General features: G+C 39.1%; 1 protein-coding gene across 2 annotated transcripts in view; it reads left to right on the top strand.

Annotated features, from left to right (window-relative positions):
• Nucleotides 1–534: 534 nt before the first annotated feature.
• sgsm1a (small G protein signaling modulator 1a) overlaps nt 535–26,638 on the top strand; it is a 37,995-nt gene continuing 11,891 nt past the window's right edge. Inside the window, exons 1-10 of one of the 2 annotated variants that reach the window (XM_026186847.2) lie at nt 535–1,892; nt 2,023–2,066; nt 14,809–14,884; nt 21,694–21,856; nt 22,145–22,297; nt 22,388–22,455; nt 23,232–23,377; nt 25,037–25,174; nt 25,516–25,640; nt 26,502–26,569. In XM_026186847.2, coding sequence (XP_026042632.1) covers nt 1,874–1,892; nt 2,023–2,066; nt 14,809–14,884; nt 21,694–21,856; nt 22,145–22,297; nt 22,388–22,455; nt 23,232–23,377; nt 25,037–25,174; nt 25,516–25,640; nt 26,502–26,569 — 1,000 coding nt within the window. In that variant the 5' untranslated portion in view covers nt 535–1,873. The remainder of the gene's footprint in view (nt 1,893–2,022; nt 2,067–14,808; nt 14,885–21,693; nt 21,857–22,144; nt 22,298–22,387; nt 22,456–23,231; nt 23,378–25,036; nt 25,175–25,515; nt 25,641–26,501; nt 26,570–26,638) is intronic. The other variant, XM_026186848.2, reaches the window with a different exon arrangement.

Here is a 26,638-nt window from a genome sequence, read left to right on the forward strand (position 1 = left end):
GGCCTTCTCAGACATACAAACCTGTCAATCTGCATTGGCATACATGTGCAGAAGAGCATCAGACTGACAGGAGCCTCCCTCACATGCCCTGGTGTCTGTTAGAGCACGTCGACTCTAATCACGCATCGACATGTGCATGTTGGCTTCTGCCAGAGGCTCTGCTGACAGGCAAAGAGGCCTGTATGACACAGCATTGTTATTTCTAAAGCTGGTGTTGGTGTGGTTTAAAAATCCTTTGAGTTGTTGTCATTTAGAAAATAACGAAGTCCCTAAATTTAACCTTTTTCATCTGTTTTGTATATTTATATCAAAATGTATTTAAATCAAGTTTTACTGCAACCCCTGTTATTTGTTATTTGATCTGTCCACTTGCACCTTGTTGTGATTCATAGGAACCTGTCCATTTTTTTAAAATACATTTTTCTTCCTATACAGAACAGCATTACGCTAAAAGGCTGCAAATAAATGTGGAGTGTTGATGTTTGTGTGCGTTGAGCTGTGGTCTAAAGACAAACATTGCTAATTAGGCAGAGGATAGCTGGTGAGGAGTTTGGTGTGCTGTGCCGTTTACTCAGGCAGAAGTCCTGTTATGACACTTAACACGACATCCTATTACCTCACATTAACTAAAGGTGTGAGTCACCCCAGCCGGGGAATCCTGGGTTAAAGAGGATGCTTGTGAGGAAAAACAACGTGGGGGGAGAAAGGGGCCCAACCCTGCATCCCTCAGTCCCCTCAGTCTGTCATCTTGTGTTATCACTCCATCCTTTCACCACCTGATTCACCTGACAGCTCAGTCCTCCAGGCGTGGCTGGACTCATGGCCTTAAGATCTCCCACTCTATAGTTCACTCAAGTCTACTGTGGTTCTCCAACTCACATTGCAGGTTTCTCTAATGTGTTCTGAGTTGGATGCTATGAGAAAAAAATAAAGTAAGTGCAAAATTTAAATAAAAGGTGAAAAATGGTGATCCACGTGGACCTGCTGGTTATTTTTCTTCTAATCACTGGGTATAAATATATATTACACAGTCGCCATCTTCTGGACAGTGTGAGTTATAACTCTTTGTGGGGATTTTCTGTTGCAGAATGACGCGGTTTTTCAAGCTTTTTTTATTTTTAATTTTACAGAAAAATAATGAAGAGTCATATCTGGTTTGACATGCAGTAGAGTGTTACAGTAGAACAGATGAGGGGAAGAATGGATCTTCATATATATTTTATTTTATTTCTTTTTATTCTCTTTTGCGCCTTTTGTTTTTATTTTATTCATTAATTTAGTTAGTTATTTACTTATTATTTTAGTAGTTACGGTTAATCAATGAATTTTATTTTTTTATTTGTTTATTATGTTAATAACTGATTTTTATATAATAATTTTACCCAGAATTTAATTAAATTTTAGTTTTGTTTTGTTTGGCATCTTAATTTAACCGTTCTTCTACATTTTGACCACAAGATGGCGTAAGGACAAAAGATTTCCCCATCTGATAAATTTACGCAAAAACGAAGCTCTGATGTGTTTTAGTCATGTTTTAATTTCAGTAATAGATTTCATCCAAAATCTCAGTTAAACCAAATTATTTTTACTATCCTTGAGTCAGATTGTCGCTAAGATTTCTTGTAACTAAAGAGCGTTTGTAATACGTTGTATCCATACGGGTTGTATCCGTAAATAATATAGTCCACTCCGATTTTAAGGCTAGAAAGCTGTCTTTCGGTGAACATTTATTTCTCTCCCCTGGTTCTGACCCGTTCCCGGAGGGAGCGCAGCGTGTCTTTAAGAGGCGTGTGCTCGGAGGAGGTGGAGTCGTGATCCACATTGTACAAGCAGCTGATGGGAGGGTGCTGCGTTCAGACAGGAGACAGGATCCATGGCAACAATCATGGCAGGTGGGAGCAAAAGAACATTTTAATTTTAATTTATTTAAGTAACATTTGGCTCTGTTTGGGAACGCGGAGAAAGTTGAGTCGTGTCAGAAAGTAAAGATGCGCTGTTTGGTTTATTTTATTTGTGTTTCAGAGGCAGAGACCCGTCAGCGGCTGCTGCGCACCGTCAAAAAGGAGGTGGGTGTTTTCAGCTCAGCAGTTATCGAGTCGGAAAAACAAACATGTTGGTTCGTATGAAGCTCTGCAGTTCAGCCTGTGCTCGAAGAGGCTTGCCAGGTGATCCCTAACAAACACTGGCTGGCACCGTGTCAGCTGTTTCCTGGTGATGATTACAGATGTGTGCCTGTGGTGCTCATCTGTACCTCAGCCAGAAAAACACCAGGAAACAAGCTGATAGTAAGGGAGAAAAAGTAGAATACTAATAATAGTTATTAAAGTCCAGTAACAGTTTATGGTTGGTTAATTTGTTAAGGTCTGTTCTCAGCATGAATGATGTAGTGCTGCACCTCACTAATTATTTGGGTGGAGAAGCAGCACGAAGGAAGCAGATTGTCTTTAGCCAGTGTTTGTTGTGTTTATGGCACAGCAAACCATCAGCCTTCTGCCAAACCATTTGGTGATTCTAGACTCAAACTGTGTGTGTGTGTGTGTGTGTGTGTGTGTGTGTGTGTGTGTGTGTGTGTGTGTGTGTGTGTGTGTGTAATGAGTTTTGTGTATATGAAAGCTTCCATACATGTCACTGACATGATAATGACTGTTTAGACTGTTACATAAAGCCTGTGTTAATGAGGCTGGTGCGGGGATGCAAAGCTCGACCTGCAGGAGCATCTGTTTGGAGGAAGGTGTTATTAGATTAGCTAATGTTTTTATGGTTCATAGTGTTAAGCCCTTTGTTCCACAAAATGAATGCCTTAGTAAGGTTATAGAGTTTCATTAGATTATGATGAACGGTCGAGGTGATTGTGCCGCCAACACTCCCCTATACAGTCTTGAAGATAAGCAGGCACACTACATTCAGCTCAGTAAGTATTAAAGTAAACTGCAGGTGAAATTCTAAAGTCCGAGAGCCAAATGTCCTACATGTCACCAGTCATGGAGGGGAATGGTTGAAAATAGATAGTATCTATTGGCATGTTGGCTAAACCTTTGCCTTGATGGTGGAAGCATGATGGAAGTGAACATGTTGTGAGATGTCCAAACTGATAGGCCGTGCCTTTGTGAAGAGCCTCCTTTCATATAGATGCTGAAGGTAAACAAGAGTGGCACCATTTTTTCCCCCACTTTGCTCCTTTTTTTAAAACATGTATTAAATCTCAGCAGCTTCCTTAAAGTAATAACACCCTTTCTTTCACACATAGCAACCTTATTTAAATCAGCAGCAAGCTTCTGGGGTCGTAATTGCGTCCACCCAAACATGGGACTGGCAGGAAACTAAAACTCCCCAACAGGAAGTTGATTTATCATAACAGAGACACGTTGAAATATTCACAGTAGAGCGATAACATTCTGACAGCTGAAATCTAAAACGAAAGCACATCCAGTGTATTGGAGATAGATGACAGGTGCATGTCTGTTAGCAGACTGCTGTGTGTTACCTTATTGTGTTTCCATTGTCCTGTAGTGGTGTATACTTTACAGTTAAGCGTTTTTGTTGCCCTTTGTTTGTACAGGGTAGGTTTTCTCAGTGTCATCCACGCCTTTCTAATATAACCCAAACCCTCTGAGTCTTGTTGGTTTTGGTCTCTAAAAGAATATTCAGATGAAGAGGGACAGTAACAGCTGTTTGATTGTTGCATGGAGACATTTTCAACCTTCATTTGATAAAAGTGTTTATGTTTTTTTTAACTTTCCTCTCTAATTACCTCATGCTCTACTGGGCTTTATTCCTTTAAATCATCACATCCTGAATGTTGTGAAAGGAAGAGTGTAGAGGCGGTGGCCTGATTTGTTTTCCTCTGCTTCTCCAGTGTTTATCTGTGGAGAGCAGACCCTTCCCATGATTAAATATGCTCTCTGTGTGCATAAGGCCTCTCAAAGATTCTTTCACTGGGGCTCTTTGTTAGCGTAGCAGCGACTTTATTCTCAGACAGCTTTTTAATGAAGATCAGCATTTTTAATGATGTAAGAATCTGAAAAGAAAAAAGAAGAGTGGAAAGTGTTACTTTCTTTTTTTTACCATATTCGATCAGGATACACACTGAGCTGATGGGCAAACAAATGACACATACAATTTACATTCTTTAAAACATTTTCATAATTAAAAAAGCATCACTGATCCTGGCAGTGATCGGAAGCTTGTAAAGGAGGTCCTTTTAAAATCTTTGACATCTGAGGTTCTCTGTGCCGATGAATGTCTAAGAGTGTGGCAAGTGATTTAAAAAGATATCTGAATTATTTGCAAGGAAAACTATTAGATGTTAAACATTTCACTTTGCCCTCCAGCAAATTTAGCCCACAGGCAGGACATTAGATGCAAAAAGAAGCCTCAGAAACCCAAAATGTCTTTGCATGACGTGCTGACAGTCTTACAGAGCCTGGTGTCAAACTCCATATATCTACAATCAGAGCAATCAGAAATGTAGCCTGTGTGGAATTTTGTCAGGAAAAGCCTTTGCTGTCCAAAAATAGCATCAAAGCTAAGCTACTGTTTTACAAAGCAACCAAAGACCAGATCATTAGGAACGGAAATATATACACATACGTATGTTTGGCCACAATATCAATAATGTAATGTGTTGTACTTATGTAGCGCTTTTCTAGTTTCACCCACCATTCAAACCACTTAAAGCACTTTATCTAGATCACAGCCAAAAGCCATTTAGAATCACCAGTTAACCCAACATGCTTGTTTCTGGATGGAGGGAGGAAGCCCAAGTACCCAGCAGATATGTTTGGTTCACAACAAAAACATCTTTTAGGAGAAGGTCCTCATTCCAACTTTGATTGGAAATGGAAATGTTATAGTTTGGGTTTGTTTCATGCAGCCTACAGTCATTTAGTCAACTATGAATTCAGCGTCATATCACAGAGTTCTGGGTCAGTCTATCCAAAAACTGAACCTGAGCCAGAAATGGAGCTTTCAGCAGGATAAAGATTCTGGTCCCAATAGAAATCCACTAAGGAATGTCTCAATCAGGAGAAACTGATGGCTTTAGAGGAGTCTAATAAAAGCTAAATTGAGACATCCTTCAACATTTTTCAGCTGAAGAGTGGCCAAAATCAGAGATAGTGGAAACTTATTCAGAGGTTTTTAGGGTTTTTCTTTTTTTGCTACATCTATTAAATCTGTTGATAACATTTTTGAAAAAGCTGTATCTACTTCTTCAGTCCCTGAAAGGAAAGATAGACGTTGTTGTTGTTGTCTGTGCCATTTTCACATCAGTTTATGGTTTTTATTACTCAGTGTGGGCCGTGCCATATGGTGACTCTATGCTGTGTGTTCTCACACTCTCCTTGCCCAGCTGGTTTTGTGCCATCAGTCTGCTCAAATATACCTGGATGTGGGCCATTATCCAGAGAGCGCAGGATGTCTGTGACAGCTGAATTGCCTTCTGGTGCAAAATTGTTTTAAATAAGAAATCTTATTTGCCTCAGCTTTGATACAGAGCCCCACTCTGTCTGGCTGCATTTCGCTCTGATCGTGCTGCTCCCTCCGCCTTCTTGAAAATCACGTGTGCACGTGCACATGCACACAAACAGAAATACACACCTGTGTTTGCTAAAGGAGAGAAGGGGCAATAGAGAGAGGGAGAGAAACTGAAGAGCTGTGTCATTTAGTTTCCTGTTTAATTTTTTACTGTTGGGTCTTGAGTTCCTCCTGTCTATAAACGAGATTGCACAAAAACTACCAAGCGGAATTTCATAAAACTAGGTGGAGAGGTAGAGCGCGGTCAAGGGAAGAATCTAGTAAATATTTATGCACATCCGGAGTACTTTCTTTGAAATTGCTAAATAGAGCTTTGGCCTTGGCTTAATTACATTTTGAGGACAAAAAAAGCAAATGAATCAAAGTGAGAACTTTTGCAGGTAGTCAAACTGAATAGACTGAGAGATTGACTGTTTATAGAGATTTTTCACTTTAACTGTTTGTGCAGCAAACACAGTGGAGGTCTGTGAATTTCATCATGTTGTGTTGATTGCTTGTGCGTATACTCCTGGTCTCAGGGATTTGTACAAGAACCAGTTCTTCACAGACGTTGCAAGACGGAGACTCTGACTCAGTAGTGAGCAGCTACTAGATACAAAGCAGATTATGGAGTGGCTACAGCACTAATCCAGGGCTGATGCATTCATTTTGCAGGGACAAATGCAGGGAAAACATCAGATATTATTATTGTATTAGAAACTAATATTTCTGAGATTGTTTCATTAAAAACTAGCATCTCAATTCCAAAAAAAGTTAGGATGCTGTGTAAAATGTAATGACCTGCAAATCTGATTATTTTCAGTAGAACATAGAAAAGATATCTATGTTATATTTACAAAAAAAAAAAAAACTTTCTCATGAAAAAATATAAAATAAAAATTTTACAGGGGCAACTAAAAGCTGGAAACATAAGTGGTAATTGCAACTAATTAGTTTGACTGACAGTAGGTCAGGAAGATGATTGGATATAAAAAGAGCATTTTAGAGCGGTAAAGCTCATGAATCTTCAAAAAGAAATTGTGGAAAACTTTCAGAATAATTTTCCTCAATGTAACATTGTGAAGACTCTTTATATCCCATCGTATACGATACATAAAATCATCAACAGATCGGAAAATCTGGAGAACTCTCTGTGTGCAAGGGACAATGATGAAAAGCAATATTGGATGCACGTGATTTTCTGGCTGTCTGGCAGCACCACATTAACCACCACAACAGAACATTTCTGTTGTGGAAGTCACTGCAGGGGCTCAGGAACACTTACAGAAATCACTGTCTGTGAGCACAGTTCACCGTGCCATCCACAAATGCAGGTTACAGCTCTGTGACGCAAAGAAGAAGTCGTATATAAGCATAATCCATAATAATGCTGCCATCTTCTCTGGGACAAAGCTCATAAAAAAACAGACTAAGGCAAACTGGAAAACTCGTCTGTGGTCAGAGAAGTCAAAATGTAAAAATCTTTATGGACCATCCGATTTATTTTCAGCTCTCAGTTCAAAAGCCTGCGTCTCTGATGGTATGTGGGTGCATTAGCGCTTCTGAAATTGGCAGTTTGCATATCTGGAAAATGCACCATCAATGCTGAAAGGTGTATAAAAGTGACTTATTAAAGGAATATATGCCTCCATCCAGATGACTTTTTTTTTTCCAGGCAAGGCCATCCACATTTCACCGAGACAATGCTAAACCACACATAGCAGCTGTTACAGCAGCATTGCTTCCTGCACTCCATACAATCCTGACCTTTAACCACTTGAAGACATTTGATGCATCATGAAAGGAAAAATATAACAAAGAAGGCCCAGGACAGCTGAGCAGTTAGAATGCTATGTCATTCAAGAATGGGACAACATCCATCCATCCATTTTCTTCTGTTTAGCCAATTCAGAGTCACGGGGAGGCTGGCGGCTGTCCCAGCGGCCATAGGGCGAGAGGTGGTTTACATCCTGGACAGGTTGTCAGTCTGTCGCAGGGCTAACACAGAGAAACAAAAAACCAGTCAACTCACATTCACACCTATGGGCAATTTTGAATCACCAGTTCACCTAACCCCATTAACTGCCTGTGTTTGGATTGTGGGAGGAGGCCGGAGTACCCGGAGAGAGACAACAATTCAAAATGAGCAAATATTACATATGAAATAGTAAAATGTCTCAGTTTAAAGATTTGATGTTTTCCATGTTCTTCTGTGAAAAAAATGTCAGTTCATGACATTTGGAAATGTGCATTCTGTTTTTATTTACATTTTGCACAACATCCCAAATCTTCCTTTCTTTTTTTGAAAGTAGCCCTAGTGACACTTTTAAATCGATAGGATAGGATTACCTGGCTTTGCTGAGGTGCACTGCTGCTACACTGCTTATAATCAAACTGAACTACAGTACTTCATGCTGTTTAGTATGGCAGTTGAGGCAAATCTGCACAAACTGGACCATGTTATGTGAATGGAGGGCCCTGCTTCCTCTAAAGCTGTCCTGTCTCGACCTCGAATGATACGTCGTGTAAAATTATTTCATGTCAAGGCTGAATATTGACACTGTACAATCAGCGCTTCAAAATCCCACAGCGTCCTCGTAAAGGTGCCGTCATCAGAAAGACGTTTTAGAAAAGCCACCCTGTGGTTAGAGTACCTTGGAACTGTTTTGGGCTGTCTTTTGGTTATATTGACCTTTATGGTGGCATCACATTCTCTGCCATTTTTACAGCTGATCACTCTTTTCATTCGGTATTAAGCTGTAATTCACATAATGGAATCGTGATTCAGCTGGACCTCTTTATAAGAGAACTGCAGCTCCATGTGCCGTAGATTAATATGAATAACAGTAATTATTTTTTTCATTGTGCGCTCCCTTCATTCAGCATTAGACTTAGTGATTATGAATAATGTAGGATGGAGATTTTAATGCAAGGAGCTTTCTCTCTCCCTCTTATTTCCTTTCTCTGCTCTTGGAGGAGTTAATTGGAATACTCACTCATGCTGTTGCCTTCAAGCAGACTCATCGTGCTTTGCTGATGAAATGAATCATTTTTTTTCTCTAAATTTTCAGTTTTTTCTTAAATCTCAGTGAGAATATATTGTTTCTTGGGTGATATTGTAGCACATATGGTTGCTTTAAAAAGTAAAGTCTGGGTGGTATTTCTGCTTTATTGATGCCAGAGTAACAAGATGACGACAGCACGGCGCATCTAGATATTAATAGTGGCTGTCGGAGAGCCGCATTCAGCCTCTTATTTCAGAGATGAATGAATGTTTGCGCGTCCTTTTGGCGGAAGTGATCCACTGTGAGACTCGTGACGTCTCCATAGAAACCTGTAGGTTGTCTGTGCTTAGACGTTTTACCATATAAATTCCTCAGAGGCCTGATCTGTAGCCCAGACGAGAGAGATGAGGAGGGTGCTTCCTCAAGTTAGCAGTCAGTTTTCTGTGTGTCAGATGCACTGAGAAAAAAAATTGGTGCATATAAAAGCCCTCTGTGTTTTAAGCGTTTGTGTGTGTGTTTGCGTGAACGCAGGCTTTTATATAATCATTAACGGAGCTGGTGTGCATCACAGTGACTGCCACTTTCTCTGGCGTGTCGGCAGTGTGAATCATTTCTGTTGATGCTAAAGAAAACAATGCTACTGATGCGAACAGTCCAAGTTTGAGTAATGACTGCTGTCTAATTAGTGAGTTGTTTTGCTTTTTTTTTATTCCAGGCTTCTGGGTTCATTTGTCGTCCAAGTATTTAGAAAAAAAAAAGATTTGTGGATTTAATTTGTCATCTTGCATAAACAGTGAGAGCTCAGTTGGCAGATTTTCTTAGCAGTGTTTGTGCATCTGTTACATTTTCGTGCCTGTAGTCTCCGTCTTAAAAATAGGGGTAGGAAATGCAGTGTTGTACTCTATATTGCCAAAAGTATTCACTCACCCATCCAAATCATTGAATTCAGCTGTTCAAATCACTTCCATGGCCACAGGTGTATAGAATCAAACACCTAGGCATGCAGACTGCTTCTACAAACATTTGTGAACGAATGGGACGCTCTCAGGAGGTCAGTGAATTCCAACATGGTATTGTGATAGGATGCCACCTCTGCAACAAGTCCAGTCCTCGCTACTAAATATTCCACAGTCAACTGTTAGTGGTATTATAACAAAGTGACAGTGACTGGGAATGACAGCAACTCAGCCATGAAGTAGAAGGCCACGTAACATCACAGAGCGGGGTCAGTGGATGCTGAGGTGCATAGTGCCCAGGGGTTGCCAGCTTTCTGCAGAGTCAATCGCTACAGACCTCCAAACTTCATGTGGCCTTCCGATTAGCTCAAGAGAAGTGTGTAGAGAGCTTCATGGAATGGGTTTGCATGACCAAGCAGCTGCATCTGAGCCTTGCATCACCAAGCACAATGCAGAGTGGGATTATGGGTTGTTTTTCAGGAGTTTGGCTCAGTCCTTTAGTTCTAGTTAAAGGAACTCGTAATGTTTCAGCATACCAAGACATTTTTGGACAATTTCATGTTTGTGGAACTTTGTGGGAACGGTTTTGGGGATGTTCCAACACGACTGCACATGTGCACAAAGCAAGGTCCACAAAGACATGTATAAGGGAGCTTGGTGTGGAAGAACTTGACTGGCCTGCACAGAGTCCAACCCAAAAGAACACCTCTGGGATGAATTAAAGCAGAGATTACGAGTTAGGCCTTCTTGTCCAACATCAGTGTTTGAGTTCACCACATGATCTGAATAATTGCATTGTGCTTGGTCATTGTGCTTGATTGATTGATTGATTGGTAATTTATTTCAACATGTGAACAATATACAAGTACATTTAGAAAAGAAATAAGAGAGAAAAAAAATACTATACAAATTACATACAAAAAACCATTCTGATTAATTTACATGTTGAAAGGGAGTGGGAAGAAGTATACACTTATTTAATCCCACCCCTTTGCCATAAATTATCAGTGAATATTTAGTCAGCTTCCTTACTGATATAATTTGTAATAAAAATAGTGAACAGATTTCTGATATACTATATACTATAATATCACATCATGAATTTTCTGTTTGTTTGTTTGTTTTTAAATAGAGACATTCACTTAATTTAAATATTTTCCTTTTCTTTATAGATCGAGAAGATAATATTTTTATAACTCTTTTTGAACAGTTTTATGTTTGGACATTGCTTTAATTCCATATTCAGTTTGTTCCATAGTTTCACTCCATGAACAGAAACACAAAAGCCTTTTCTTGTAGTACGTACCTTCATTGTTTTCAAGTTACAAAAACCCCTTAAATTAGAAGTGATGTTCTGTCGAATACCTGTTTTGCCTTGTTTAGTACTGCAATGCTTCGTGATACTTTGGAATGAATATATCTTACGTGAGCTCTCCAGTTAAGTTTTTCATCTATTATTACCCCCAGAAATTTATTTTCACTGACTCTTTCAATATCAACACCATTTATTTGAATCTTTGCATTTGTATTTAAACTACTATTTCCAAATAACATCAGTTTAGATTTATTCAAATTTAATGATAATTTGTTTTTATCAAGCCAGAACTTCACTTTACTTATTTCATTAGTCATATCCTCCAATAAATTCTGCAGATCATCACCAGAGCAAAAAATGTTTGTATCGTCAGCAAAGAGAACCATTTTTAATACTTTGGACACTTTACAGATGTCGTTAATGTACAAGTTGAAGAATTTTGGACCCAAAACTGACCCTTGGGGTACACCACAAGCAATGTCCATACATAAGGAGCAACCACCATTTATTTTCACAAACTGCTTTCTGTCACTTAAATAACTCCGGACCCAATCTAAAACTACCCCTCTGACACCATAACGTTCCAGTTTTCTTATTAATATATCATGATCTATAGTGTCAAATGCCTTTGTCAAGTCTATGAATAACCCAGCCACATATTGCTTTTTGTCTATGGAATTTGTGATGTATTCTATTGAATCTAATAGTGCCGATGATGTTGATCTGCTTGATCTGAATCCGTACTGACTCTCAGTGAGTAGTTTATGTTTATCTATAAATTTTTCCAGTCTGTTTTTAAACAGTTTTTCAAGAACTTTTGAGAATTGAGGTAGTAAAGAGACAGGCCTGTAGTTTGTGAAATGGTGTTTGTTTCCAGATTTGTATAGAGGTATAACTTTTGCTCTTTTCATTCTGTCTGGAAATCGACCAGTTTGAAATGATAAATTACAGATGTATGTAAATGGTTTTATAATAGCCTCAATGACTCTTTTAACCACTATCATATCAATATCATTACAATCCAAAGATTTGTGATTTTTACATTTTTTGACAATTTCAAGAACTTCATTTTCATCAACGGCTGTGAGAAACATAGAATATGGATTTCTGTCAATCAGTGTATCGGGTTTTTCCTGTGCTTTCCCAGGATGAGTGATTGTTCTTGCTAAATTTGGTCCAGCAGTTACAAAGAATTCATTGAGACTATTTGCCACAACATCCATATTGTATTCTTCATGGTCATTACAAATGAAATACTTGGGATAGTTCTTGCCTGCAGCTTCTAGAAGAATAGTCAAAAATTCCCATAAACATACTCCTGAATCTTGTGGAAAGCCTTTTCCAAGCAAAATATAAAGACGTGGTGGGTGACTCAAGATTTTTGCACAGTATTAAACATCACTATATAAACTTACCAGTACTGCCAAATGTCTGAGTAACTTTATTCAAGTATAAAAAGTACTTTTCAGTTATTATAGTTAACCTCTCACTTAAAATCAAATTTAAGTGAGAGGTTAACACTTTTCACCTCATTTGTTTGAGAACTAGATTAGCATTTTATAAATGAACAATAAACATAAACGTCAGATGCTATGCTTAGAATAAATATCAACAGTAAGGTAGCTAAAATTACTGTCATCTTGATTAACAGCAGTACTTAAATTCCTCATAGCCAGTAGTAATAGTTAGATAATAGCCAGCCTTTAAGTACTGTGTGCCTTCATATTTTAACAGCTCATGTTTGCTTAAATAAAGATCTGAATGCCAAATGGATGACCTGAAGTGATTTAATTATCTCTGTTTTCTTACAGTAAATGTGAGATCAAAATACAGGTGGCATAATCCATTTATGTATAGTGAGTAAACTAGTAATGAAATTATTAATCAATTTAATTGTGCCATAGTGGAAAATCCAATCTGAAGATAGAACTTTATCTGGTGGAAAATATTATGATCCCGCTGTAAATTTCATTGCCTTACAGTTGCAGAAGTGCCACACAGAGAAAATATTTGCCCATGCCACCGAAATATAGAGTTAATGTGCTGGAGAAGGTGTGTGTGTGTGTGTGTGTGTGTGTGTGTGTGTGTGTGTGTGTGTGTGTGTGTGTGTGTGTGTGTGTGTGTGTCCGTAAGTCAATGTCTTTGTGTGTAGTGGGTGAACCTGGCAGTGCAATATGGTCATTGTGGACAGACTCATTTCAACAGGAAATTACAGCTATCTGTGTGGCCGTGTCCAGGGCTTGATACTTTCCATGCATATTGCAGACCAGTGCCCACACAGTAGGATGTCTCCATAGCCACCAGAGCAGCTGATACACCCAATCATCTTAACTATTGGCTATACAGTTAGTGCCTTATATTATCCGACTACTTACCTTTTTTTGTAGTTTTGCCTCTGTGCACCTCCACAGTGGATACAATCTTTATGTGATCGATATGCAGATTTTTAGCTTTAACAAAAATCTTAGCAGTAAATGGTTTGGAATTACAACTATTTTTACCCACAGTTCCCCACTTTCAGAAGATCAAAAGTAAAAGTAATTAAACAAGCTAACATCATTTTAAATACGAGGATTATTTTAATAATCGGATGAAAATCCTTTGCAGTCAAAGACTACCTGAAGTCTAGAAAGACAGGGACATCACCAAATTCTGTTTCCTCCCTTTAACTGTTATGTTATACCTTTTCTGCAACCACCTACTGCAGTTGTTGCTTGTTTGTGGGTTTTTCTGGCCTTTGGCAATCATGTTCTGTTTGACTGAAACAGGTGACTGATTTGGCCATTAAAGAATATTTTATTTCCCTTGAGAAAACCTTGGGTTGCTTTTGCAGTCTGCTTTTGGCTGCTCTTTATTTGCACTGCGCAGTGTTGTCTGTTCATTTCTGCAGCATTTGTCTGATCTGAGCAGAGGGTATAGCCCTGTACACTTCTGAATTCATCTTTATAGACTGCTTCTATCAGCAGTCACATGTTCAATAAACAGTAGTGACCTGCTTCGACTGGAAAACATACAGTGCGTGCCGAAGCCTCCACCATGTTTGACAGATAATGTGGTGTCAGATCATGAGTTGATTCATCCTGATTTCATCTGACCAAATATTTGTTCTGAACTGTGCAGGCTGGTTTAGATGTTTTCTGACAAAGTCTAATCTGGCCTACTTCTTCCTGAGTGTAACCAGTAGTTACAGCCTGATGATGGCCTCCCTCATTTGGACCTCATATTGAGAGTTCCAGTGAACAGCTACCAATTGCAAGTTTAGTCAACCCGGGGTCATCTGTCTACTAAATGCATTGTGGAATAACGAGGCAACAGGCCTCACTTGGTCATGAAACCAGGTGTCAGACAAATGTCCAATCACTTTTCATCCATATTTCCCTTGATAACATGTATGTGTAGAACATGTTGCTATTCTTAAGCAGTTAATGCAATGCTTTTGTTAAACTCCTCGATTAAAAGCTGAAAGTCTGCACATCAGTCTGTTGATTGATTTGTTTGGTTTTTTAGTTCCACTGTGGTGGTTCACAACTATAAAAATGTGTCATTGTCCAAAATCTTATGGCTCTAACTGTAGCTGTTGGCATGTGATCAGAGAGAGGGACAGATCCCAGAGATGACAAAACCTGAATAATAGCCATTTCTGATGTCTGACCCTCTCTATCCTTATTTAAAAAAACAAGTTGGGCTTTGATTTATTTGGATGTGAAAAGTAAGAAACAAGGGTCTGTGATGAACTCCCATCCCTTCCCTTTTCTCCTTCCACACCCAAATATATCTCCTTCATTTCCCAGTAGTTTGAGATGAGAGCTGGTGACTCATCCACCAACTTAACATGCATTCTTCCTTCTTCAGTGTCCCTCCCACCTTAATTTCAAACCCCAGTTCATCACTGAGCTCATTTTTATGCACAAAATTACATTAGATTTGAAATATCTATTTATCTTCCTGTGCCACCAAATTTTGCCTGTTGTGGTATATTATTGAATGAGTCACCCAACATCTGCCATGTCATTGACAGGTGAAGCAGATTATGGAAGAAGCTGTCACCAGGAAATTTGTCCACGAAGACAGCAGCCATATTGTGTCCTTTTGTGGTGAGTAATCAAACAAATTGTGAAGCTTTTGCTCTCCAAGTAATTCTGTAATGCTGGAACGGCTTAATGTCAGCTTATTTCAGTCAAGTTACTCAGAACTCTTTCTCTTGTTTATCTTTCGCTCTGAATGTCGAACTATACAACCTGATCTTACGTTTCTCTTAAAAGTGGCCTAAAACTCATGATTAATTTCAACCATTAAAATATTATCAATTATACATGATGCCTTGCTCAAAATTACTTCACACAAATCATACTTGCTTATATCTCACAAGTCATTTATTGATTACAGGACAAAATTAAAAACAAAGCAATCGCAGTGATACTTCTCTTAACCATTAAGCCACTTCATTGCACTTTTTTCTGCTTTTTTGCTTTTTGCTTTTTTTTTGCTTTTTTCTGCTTTTTTCAACCAAACAACTGCTACTGTTATAACTTGCACATTACGTTTCTCAATTTATATATACTAATTTATTGGAAGTTACATGTCTACTTTTAATGCACAGGTACAATACACAACCTGTACTTTTCAAGTTATTCTAAATATTCTTACTATTCAAACATCTTTCAGTATCCTGCTCTGTTTGCACACAACAACCTGGGTTTGCCACTTATCTGTACTTTAATTTTAATAACTGTACAGTATTGTTTTGGTAACTATTGTCCATGATGTAAATATGTAAAGATTTTGAGTGCTTCTGTTCTATGCCCTGTGTTCTGTTCTGTTTGTATATGTGTCTTTTTGCTGCTGTTACAACCCAATTTCCCCTTGTGGGACAATTAAAGGATTATTCTATTCTATTTACACTCATTCCAACGCCACTAACTGAATTTAATTTCTTTAATTAATATTAGATTAATCAATATTCTCATGTAGAGTTATTGATAACAGTGAGATGTTCAGTACATTCAAAGAAAATTTGGTTGTTACAAAGAAATTATCCATTGGTCTGTGTTATAGAATTAGTTTTTCCACAAGGAGAGATGGTGGATGGTGGATGAGTGTGTCAATGCCTACTGCATTAACAGCAGGCAGTGACACACTTTTAGCACAAGAGTATATTTATTGTTCAGTACAAATAAGAGATATTTAAAGTTCAGTCCTTTACCAAGTCTTTTTGTTCTTGCCTCCAAATCACACTTCTGGATTGCAGTATGATTAGTGCGAGAAACACACTGCCCACATGCAGGTGGTCACGCTCATCGGATGTCTGGCTCAGACCGGAGCTGTAATCAATAACAAGATATATTTGTGGATTTAAGTGTGAATAAAATGACTCTCAGCTTGCAGAAAAGGTGATATTTTTACTAGCTGTGTGCAAAGACAAAGACTGTTGGGGGAGAAAAGGCATGGCGTAACACAGACCATCATTATTAATGGGAAATAAATAATTTCTAATGGTGTTCAGATTAGAACCTAAACTCTGACTCTTGGGATGATTGGTTAGGCCAGGACAAAGCAAGTTATGCGTATTTATGGGGTTTTTTTTAAATGTCACAAAACACACAGGTTAAGTAAAAAAAATAAAAAATTAAAAAGTTACTCTGAAGCTCCGGGAATCAAACCATGAATAAAGCTGAACACTGGCAGAAAATAAGGCATGTGACAGAATAACAACTAACAAAGGGATAGACAGAGCTGTTAATACCATAGACTGTATTTAAAAGATGGACATCACCAGCGTGACATCACCCATTGGACTCAAGCATTGGCATTTTGGCCATGGTTATGGTTTGTTTTTGTTTTATAAACCAGCAGTGGCCATATTTGGAAAAGAAGGTGGTGTCATCAGCAAATCTGGGTAGCAAGCTGCATCCATGAACTGTACGACTGCGACATAGAGAAATTAATTAGTGATGAGACTAACAAAAGACTAAAATTTGAATCACCAAAACTGGAGCAAAAAGTCTGTGCCATATTACTTGTCAGATAATTTAACTGAAAATGCTTCAAAAGCACCAACAGCACAAATGTAGCAGAGAAGTCCAGTTCAGTGACTCTAGTTAACAGAGGTGAAGGAGAAAACTATCTATAGAGACAAAAACATCCTTTTGTTGATTTAAAGATAAGCTTTTTCACATTGGATTCTTGACTTTGACTTCTTTGACTTGACTTTTTTCCACTTTAGCGCGTGCCTCGTGTGGCCACTAGAGGAACTGCACGCGGCACACCCACACTGGCTTCATTTTACATGCCCAGAGGCTGTAAATACTCAGACTAGGGAAGAGAATTAAGTAGGGAAAAATATTAAATAAGCAAAATATCCCATTAAAAAAAGGCCTGTGGCGTAAATGATATCATTCTACTACTGTATAAAAAATGTGCAAGGAGGTGTACCAGTGATAATAAAGAGAAACTGGTGTTGTCTATAGGCTTGTAATTGCGCACTTGCATTACTCAGACTAATTGGATCAGACTAATATCAAAGAAGGAAAAGTAAATTAGACGCTGCAGAAACAGTGACTTACCTCTTAGTGTCATTGTTTGAAGAAATTCATTTAGAGGTATGTGAAATCAAAAATAAGCTGATTTAGAAATCAATGTTGTTTCCTTTTTGGGTTCTTATGTAAGCTCACTCCCTCATAATGTCCGTGTAGAGCCTGTTTGGGTTATTATCATAGTAGGAAAAGAATTTGCAGCACAGCTTGAACCTATTTAACAACCATAAGTGAATAATGTTGGACATCCTTCCCATCCAGTAATCAGCTTACCCCAAATCTCTTTTTTGTAGTTTTATTTTTCTGCAGGAGGGTTATGAAAATAATTTGTCACAGAGCTCAGATTTTTGTTACAGTGCAGCTAAAAGACTTCTTTAATACCTCTCAGTGTTGTGTTGTGTTGTGTTGTGTTGTGGGGGGCAGGGTTGTGCCTTTTATGTGTATCCGGTGGTGCTTTCATGTTTCATTTCAACGGTCTCAGCCTGCACTGTGGACATTATCTGTTGGATCATCTAATAGCCTGATTTAATAGCTGCTGTTCTGTCTGAGGTACATCTTTCATCTACTGCTGTCATACCAGTACCAGTGGCAATTCAGCAGCAGGATGACCCTCTCATCTCTGGGTTGTTGTTTTTTTGGGGGGTAGGGGCTCCTGCTACTACATGTCTTTCAGATGTGGTCTATACAGAGAGTGAGAGTGCGTGGAAGATGGGAGAAAAAACTCTGGGGAGCAATTAAGTTCCAAAGCCCAAGCTAGTGTGATGAGCTGCCCAGGCAGAGGCTAAAATGCTGTTAGTGCAGAGGGAATGCAAAAGCTGTTCACTTGAATTTTTAAAAAAAAAAAAGTCATAATAAAGATAAAATGCTTTTGAACACTGTACCATTAAAATAAATGATCATCAGCAAATGTGAGCACCTCTATAAAATCAAAGGGCTTGGCAGTTTTATGAGGAACAACTGTTGGTTCTCATCTATTTCCAAACAATTTGAAGTCTATCATACTACAGTAAGAAATATTATTCACAAGTGGAAAATATTCAAAACAGACATCTTCCCAGGAGTGGCCTCTCAGCAGGTATTCCCCCAAAGTCAGGCTGTGTAATCAGAGAAACCCAAGAGCTACATCTCAGACTCTACAGGCACCAGTTAGCATGTTAAATACTTCCTGAAGCTAAAGTAAGATTGTCAACAAGTGTCCTCCACTTTTGCTGTTGGTAGTGGAAGTATTTTGAGCGCACATACACTGTTTTGTTGCCATACAGTTTTAAAGAAGCACAGTGTAATAAGCAGTCAGGCCAGCAGTATCACATAAAAGATTATCCTTGGACCCTAAGACTAGCTTTGCATGATTGACAGTTCAAAATAATGCTCATATGTCTTATGTTTACCGTTAATGCACCCTTCTCGGTTCATTCACTGTCCAAAAAGTTGTTCTCTGACTGACTCCTATTCTGAAAAAGAAGGTTAGATCAGCAGGTGGGTATTCTTTTTCAGCTTACAGCCAGAGTTAGGTGTCTACGATTTCCACATCAGGGATACATGCACAGTAGAAAGAAAATGCCTAAAAGTGAGCAGAGAGGAGGAGGCTGAAGTTAACAGGGGTTACGTCATTATTGGAGATGTTTAATACGAGCATTCGTGGTGTGATATTATTTATGTGACAGAAATAAAGGGGAAAACAAACACATTCTAAATATTTCACTAGCAACTCTGTTTTAAAACTCAAATCTTACTGAAATTGGGCTGCTAATAACTTTTTAGAACCTCGTGCTGACTCATTCCCACAGACTCTCTCTCCCGTTCATTTGCTGAGATCCACAACACAAATGCCTTGGACGAAGTGTTGTTCAGCTGTGTCACTGCCAAGAGTCTCCTAATGCACTCAGTTGCCACAGATACAGGATGATTAGAGGCAATTTTCTGTATTAGCTGTTTTCACCATTAGGGACTGAATCCATGCATGTGATGCTCATTTTCTTCACACTACATGATTTTTGTGATTGTAATTGCATTAAATAGTTCAGATAAAACTATTCACTTCACTAAAGAAGTTGAAATTCCAGTATTGAAAAAAGTGAGTAACAGGTTTCCCTTTTTCTAAAACTATGAGTACTTCTGCAACAGATGTTGGTTGTAATTGCAGAGGATTTAATTTAAGTGATGCTGCAGAGATTGTGACATAAGCTTCCACAAAAGTGTAGAGGTTTAAAGCTTTATTGCTTTCAGCTTTGGCATCGGAGACGACTTAGCTGAAATGGTGAAAGGGTAAAGGGCATGAAGTATATTTGGAGGCCTTTTAATATAGTCATGACATTCAGCATGTTGCCCTTAGAAAGATGTGAGGGATAATTAGCAAAAAATGTTCAGGGTGGGGAAAACTGAGCCTTTTAATGGCTGTGCTGGAGTAAAATCTTGTAAACCAGATTTTAACAGTGACAGAGAAAGTCCATAAAAAAGGGGTGGGGTGAAGGAAAGAGTGACAGTGTTTAGTGGGGTGAAGATGGTAGAAAGACAACGATCATGATGCCGATGATTCGGCGCTGGCCCTCCCTCCCTCTGCTCATCTCGCTCTCTCGTGAGTTGCCATGGCAACCCCAGCCTTCCCCCTGAACCCATGTGAACAGAGCTACGGGATTAGTCCTGAAAGAGGACTCAAATGTCAACACAGCTCCAGGCGCTGCCACGTAGACCTGAAAGGGAACGGGGGGTGTCTTATTCTTTGCCACGGTCAAGTGACTGTGCAAGTGTGTCCACATGCCTTTAACTTGTGGGCCGCTTACTGGGTAAACTGGAAGATTATCTGATGGTTTGGCATATTTAATAGTGTATTGTAACCAGGAAAACAGTTTAGCAAATGGTCATTCATCAAATAAGAAAACAAACAGGTCACATGACAGATGCTAGATCTCTACAGTGTAAATGCACTGAACGTACATACATGTAGACTATACAAATACACAGTATTAACTTATTAAAGTAACTTCTATGTTGTGGAGTACAGCTTAGAAACTTGAGCTTTAGAACGGTCATCTTGGTTTTCTCTTTCGATATGTAAAACTAAAACAGAACAGAGAACCAATCACATGGCAGTAGCTCAGTGCATTTAGCCATGTAGTCATCATAGTCGAGATGACCTGCTGAAATTCAGATTGACCATCACAAGAAAGGTGATTGAAAGAAGATTAATAAGGTTGATGGTCTCATGAGTCGCTATTCCTGCTGTGGCATCCGGATGGTAGGGGCAGAAAGTGGTATGAACAACGTGGAGACATGGATCCATCCTGCCTTGTATCAATGGTTCAGGCTAGTGGTGCTGTGAAGGTGTGGGGGATATATTTTCTCGGCACACTTTTGGCTTCCTTAGTATCAGCCAAGCGTTGTTTAATCACCACAGAGGATTGTTTCTGACCATGTCCATCCCTTTATGACCAAAGTGTGCCCATCATTTAATGGCTGCTCCCAGCAAGAAGACAAAGCTCGAATCACCTGAAAATGGTTGCTTAAATAAGACAATGAGTTGGACTCAAATGGCCTCCACAGTCCCCACATCTCAGTAGCATAGTGCACATTTGAGATGTGGCGAATCGGGAGATTCACATCATAAATGTCCAATCAACTAGCCAGGTATAAAAATAAATGGCCAGTGACGATATTTCAGCTAACACAAACTTAATTAACAAGGGGGATCCTCAGATGCCTGCTAATTGTTTGCCAAGTAACATGCAAAAGAACAATTTCACACCAAATTTGGATCCCAAATTTAAGGTGTTGAAGGTACTGTTAGTGCAATTAACTGCGCAACAAGCCACATTATTTGTCAGCTAACTGCTAGGCTGAATGAGAATGAATGATAAAAGCTACCCATAAGATAATATTTTGTGTTACCAAACACATTTCTGGGTGATGTCAAAATTGCATTAGTCATTGCCGATCAAAGTTGTGGTAATATTTAATGCAGCTGTAGGTAAAGTTACTCTTATGTGAAAGCTTTAGGTGCAGAGTATGCTGCCCATCCATCATAATCTGCCTGTGCGTCCATGTGACGTGTAAATAGCAAAGTATGTAAAACAACTTAACATGTGAGCTTTCTTTTTATATTTTTACTGTCCCGGCTGATTTAAAAATGCTAAAATAATATTTTCTGCTATTTAAAGTCAAATGAGTTTTGCTAACATAATAAAAAAAATAACATTAAACTTAAAATTTTGTGCCACAGAAGCATTTTCTGCTTTACATTTTGCCCGTCTCTCTGTGGGGTTTGATGATTTTGTTGTTATGATGGATTCACGTGTCCTGTGTTGTTATGCTTTTCTGACATACCTTATTAATCAGTGTGCCCTAATAATGGCATCGTGCTTTTGTACACACAGCTGCAGTGGAGGCGTGTGTCCTTCATGGGCTGAAGCGGCGAGCGGCAGGCTTTCTACGTAGCAACAAGATCGCGGCACTCTTCACCAAGGTGGGGAAAAGCTTTCCCCCAGCTGAGGAGCTGTGCAGGAAGGCCCAGGAGCTCGAGCAGATCATTGAGACAAAGTGCGAGACGCACACATCACAGCTCATATCACACATCACAGCAGACTTCAAAGCTTGCACCAAAGCCTGTTTGTTGTTCCAGCGAAAGCACTGAAAACAAATGACTGTCTCTCTGAAGGGCTGGGGTTTATTTTTATGATGAAAAGCTTCTAAATAATTCATGTTTATAGGCATTTTTATTCATGAGTTACTTATGCCACTGTATTTGTTTTATGCAGATGGGGTTTTGCTTCAGGAGTTTTAAAAACACGTCTACTTCCTAAAATTATAACTCTTTCCCTTCTGCAGACGAAGTCAAAGCTTGCAAAGTCAAGACAGCATTCGCAAGATGCCCCGACTGCCCAGCCTCAGCCCGCCTGTAGTCAAGAACCTGTGGATACGGACGGCTCTTTTTGAGAAGGTGCTAGACAAGATTGTCCTCTACCTGGTGGAGAACAGCAGGTAATTTGAGATGGGAAACAGCATCTTGTCCAAATGAGTTACAAGATTTCTGTCTTCCCGCATAATTCCCCTTTCATATTTGTCTTTCAGTAAATACTACGAAAAAGAGGCTGTTCTCATGGACCCTGTAGATGGACCCATCCTCGCATCTCTGTTGGGTAATTATACCAACAGTGGTGGTTTAACATCATTTACATGAAGATTTAAAATTATGACCTAGGGAAAAGTAGGCAGAACAAGGATGTTATGTTATCCTGCCCTTTTTTACAAGACCATTTCTTATATTTACTCATTGTCCAAGCAAGGAAACTGTTCTTTGCTCTTTATATTCTGTCAACTTGTCCTCGTGACCAAATGCTAAACTGCTGAGACGTTAACCTGTTGACATCTGCTGTGCAGCAACACAGGCATAGTCCCGCAGTTGTTTCCCACCAGTGAACAGTGAAAATTGTTTTCACTGGAGGCAGAAGTGCTCCCTGTCTCTATCAATATGCTTGCATGCTTGTCCCCTTATCCCCAACCAAGAGAGTCCAAGTATCAATCCAAGGGGCCTTGAACTGAATAACAAGACAGGACAGCAGCAAAAAAAAAATGTTTCTGCCATTTTATTTTTGTTTTATTACTTTTTTTCAGTTGATTTTTGCTTGACAGGTCCGAGACAATATACACACTCTAGACAAGAAGGCTTGTATTGAGGGATTGCAAGGACCTTCATACTTTCCAGTGATAGATTAATAAATAGATTAATAAATTCAGTTCAGTCTTTCCCAGCAACTTGAGTCTGTTAATCGTATCAACAGGATCAGCTTTCTGGGATTTCCTTACCTGGATGATTGGACATGCATGAAGTCACTCTTCTGTCTTTTATTTATTACACAATGTGTTTAATGATTGATTTTCATAGAGATTGTTGCTTAACAAAACTGTTCAACAGTTGGACCTTGTGCATTGGAATACACAAAGATGAAGACAGCTGACCACTTCTGGACAGACCCGTCTGCTGACGAGTTAGTACAACGACATCGTATCCACGGTGGCCTCTGCAGGCAGGATTCTCCTACTAAGAGGCCCGCGCTGTGTGTAAGTGTTATTTGTTGTTTGTCATTTGTTGAGTCTCTGTGGACTATGATGTTTACAGATGACATTGTGATCCATGGTGAGAGTAGGGTTCAGGTGGAAGAGAGCTTGGAAAGGTGGAGGTATGCTCTGGAGAGAAGAACAATGAATGTCAGTAGAGGCGTGTGTGAGTGAGACAGTGAAGGTGGATGAGTTTAAATATCCAGGGACAACCATCCAAAGCAACTGACAATGGACCAGACAGGTGAAGAAGACAGTGGACAGAGGTGGAGTGGATGGAGACGAGTATCAGGAGTGATTTGTGACAAAAGTATGGTTTTCAGACGATAGCACTGACAAAGTCAGGGGGCTGAGCTGTAGGTGGTAGAGCTGAAGATGTTGAGATCCATCCTGGTCATGAGGACATCAGAGGGGTGTGCAGATTGAGCAGCTTAAAGACAAAGTTGAGAGCAAGGCTGAGATGGTGTTTACATGTGCAGAGGAGGAATGGTGGACAAACAGAAGTTGAATATCAAGCTTCCAGGCAGGAGGAAAACAGAAGATTTATGGATGGAGTGAAGGAGGACATATAGAGGGATCATCTGACAGAGGAGGATGTTGGGGATAGGGGGAGATGGAGGCAGGTGAGCTGCTGTGGTGCCCCCTAAAGAAACCAGACAAAATATTGTCAGGGAGTTAGGCTGTTTATTGCAATGACTCAGATCAGTGAAATTCATAAATTTATTTGATTTTGGGAATAGTGGGTTTAAATGATCTCTATAATCAGTATTATGGATTATCTGTATGGCCTTTTTTTTGCAGTATTGATAAGTATAGCTCCAGACCTCTGCACAGTAATTCAAACATGCTAAAACCAGTGGAGAGTAGAGAACATGGAGTGGTTTGTGGTCCAGTTCACTCAGTACTGAAATGCTTCTTGAGCCTTTGTTATGTATATGTCATGTATGAGATTTCCAGGTGTTTTTATCCTCTATTGTCAATCCAAGGAACGTATTTTCATGAACTCTTTCCATTTCCACTCCATCTATAAGCGTCTGCACTTGTGTATTTCTTTTACAGCTCCCAAAGAACATAAATGTAAGTTTTACTTAGATTTCATGATCATTTGTTCCTGTCAAACTACATTTTCTGCTGCAAATTTCTAAAGTAAACATATCCAAAACAATAAAAGCTGTATTTTTCAGCAGATGTGAAAGCAGAGTTAGTTTCAGGCTTCTTTTGTTTTTTCTCTGCACATGTATAGTGTCCATTTATGCTGAGATATGAGCTGATATTAGCTTCGGCAGACTATCAGTTCCGTCCCCTTCTGAGATGCTGTTTATCTGTCTGGAGGCCTCGCTAAGATTGCTGCAATGAGTGGAGCTCAGTGTGTCCCAGGAGAAAGAACAGAGTGTATTGCAGACAATCACATTTATTTAGTTGCCAAGTTAAGAGCGAACCAGGTCAACTTGGCCTGTCCTATGTGCTCCAAGCAAAATCAGACTGGTTTTTGACATCGGGAACGACTGAAACTGCATTGGTGCACATGAATGAATAAATGTAAGTCATGAGTTTTTGATCTGATTTTATATATTTTGTGTGTGTGTGTGTGTGTGTGTGTGTGTGTGTGTGTGTGTGTGTGTGTGTGTGTGTGTGTGTGTGTGTGTGTGTGTGTGTGTCTAGATCCAGAAGCGGCACTCCAGCAGCAGCATGGATGAGCGCCCCTCCCCCTCACCATCAGCTCGTGAATATGTGGAGTCGCTGCATCAGAACAACAGGGCGACACTACTGTTTGGCAAGAACAACGTGCTCGTACAACCGGTAACCGTCTCTGTTCACTTCAGCATTTATATAGCTGTGAGATAAAGTCTTTAAAACCTGACGTATATCCTGTTACATTGACGTCCTGGATAAAAGCTGCTCTACATATTATGTTGTCATCAAAGCGCTCTAGCAGATTTTTTTCTCACATCACTGTGATATAATGTGAATGCACACATCTTCCCTTCCTTCTTTTTTTTGTCTTTTTCACACAAAACTAATAAATGCTTTGCTTTTATGTGTTATCAGGGTAAACTGTGGATAAAATTAGCATTATTTATTACATTTATTTATTATTACCTACAAACATAACCTCAGTTGAATCCCTGTGGCTCTTTCAGAGGGACGATATGGAGGCTATTCCAGGTTACCTGTCTCTGCACCAGACTGCTGAACTCATGACACTAAAGTGGACGCCCAATCAGCTCATGAACGGCTCTGTGGGAGACTTGGAGTATGAACGCAGGTGCAAATTTACCTATCTGTAAAAATCATTATGTAAAATGTTGGAAATACTTTTATAATACCAACTTCTATAGTAACACATGCTTTAATATGTCATTATAATTATTTTAACTATAGTAACTATTATAAAAAAGCAATAATTTTGTATAGGTGTAGTTAAATAATTATAGATCTGTTTATAAAAACATATATATTAAAATAACATGAATCTGTGTATTAGACAGGCATATTTATTTATAGCATATATCTGTATTAGATTGTGAACAGATATATAAGATGAGCTGGGTAGGAATTAATACTCCTTTTCAAACAGGAAATGTTCAACATTTGGTTTGGTTTCTTTTCTCGTGTGAAGAGGATAACTTTCAATGACTTCATGTTTATTTGTTCTTCATGTGTATTAAAACTTGTTACTTATATATTTAAAAAAAAGATTTGATTGATTGATCTTAGCATGTAAATTGCCTCCACACAGACGTGTAAGCAGCACATTATTTCTTCTCCGCTGCGTTGTTTGTCTAACACTTGGCTGTTACTGAATAATGCAGTGTGTTTGTGCGCTGCTCAAGGGCTCACTGAATAAATGGTGCTGATCTGATGAGGCTGATATTCACACACCGGCATCCAGCAGATGGTTTATTGACTGAGACACTGTAAAAGACACCTGTCGAACTCGTAAATCATGTCATACCTGTGAGGTGTTTTCTCTCTCCAAATGAATTGATTGTTCCAACTACTTTTTTCTGGCAGCTGTAAAATAATGGATTTACATAAATATTTACAATGGGTTTGTGTGTCGCTGTTATCTAGTATTGTGGTTAGACTAGTCTGGGTCACAGCATTTTGTCTCCATATTTTTCAGCGTTTACTGGGACTATGCCATGACAATCCCTCTAGAGGAGATAGTTTATTTGCATTGTCATCAGCAAGGTGGGTGAAATTGTATCACTACTGTAACTCTGGGTTTGCAGGTTATTACTGTTGATCTGTTACATCTGC

Source organism: Astatotilapia calliptera, chromosome 12, assembly GCF_964374335.1.
Source record: "Astatotilapia calliptera chromosome 12, fAstCal68.1, whole genome shotgun sequence".
In the NCBI taxonomy this organism is placed as follows: domain Eukaryota; kingdom Metazoa; phylum Chordata; class Actinopteri; order Cichliformes; family Cichlidae; genus Astatotilapia; species Astatotilapia calliptera.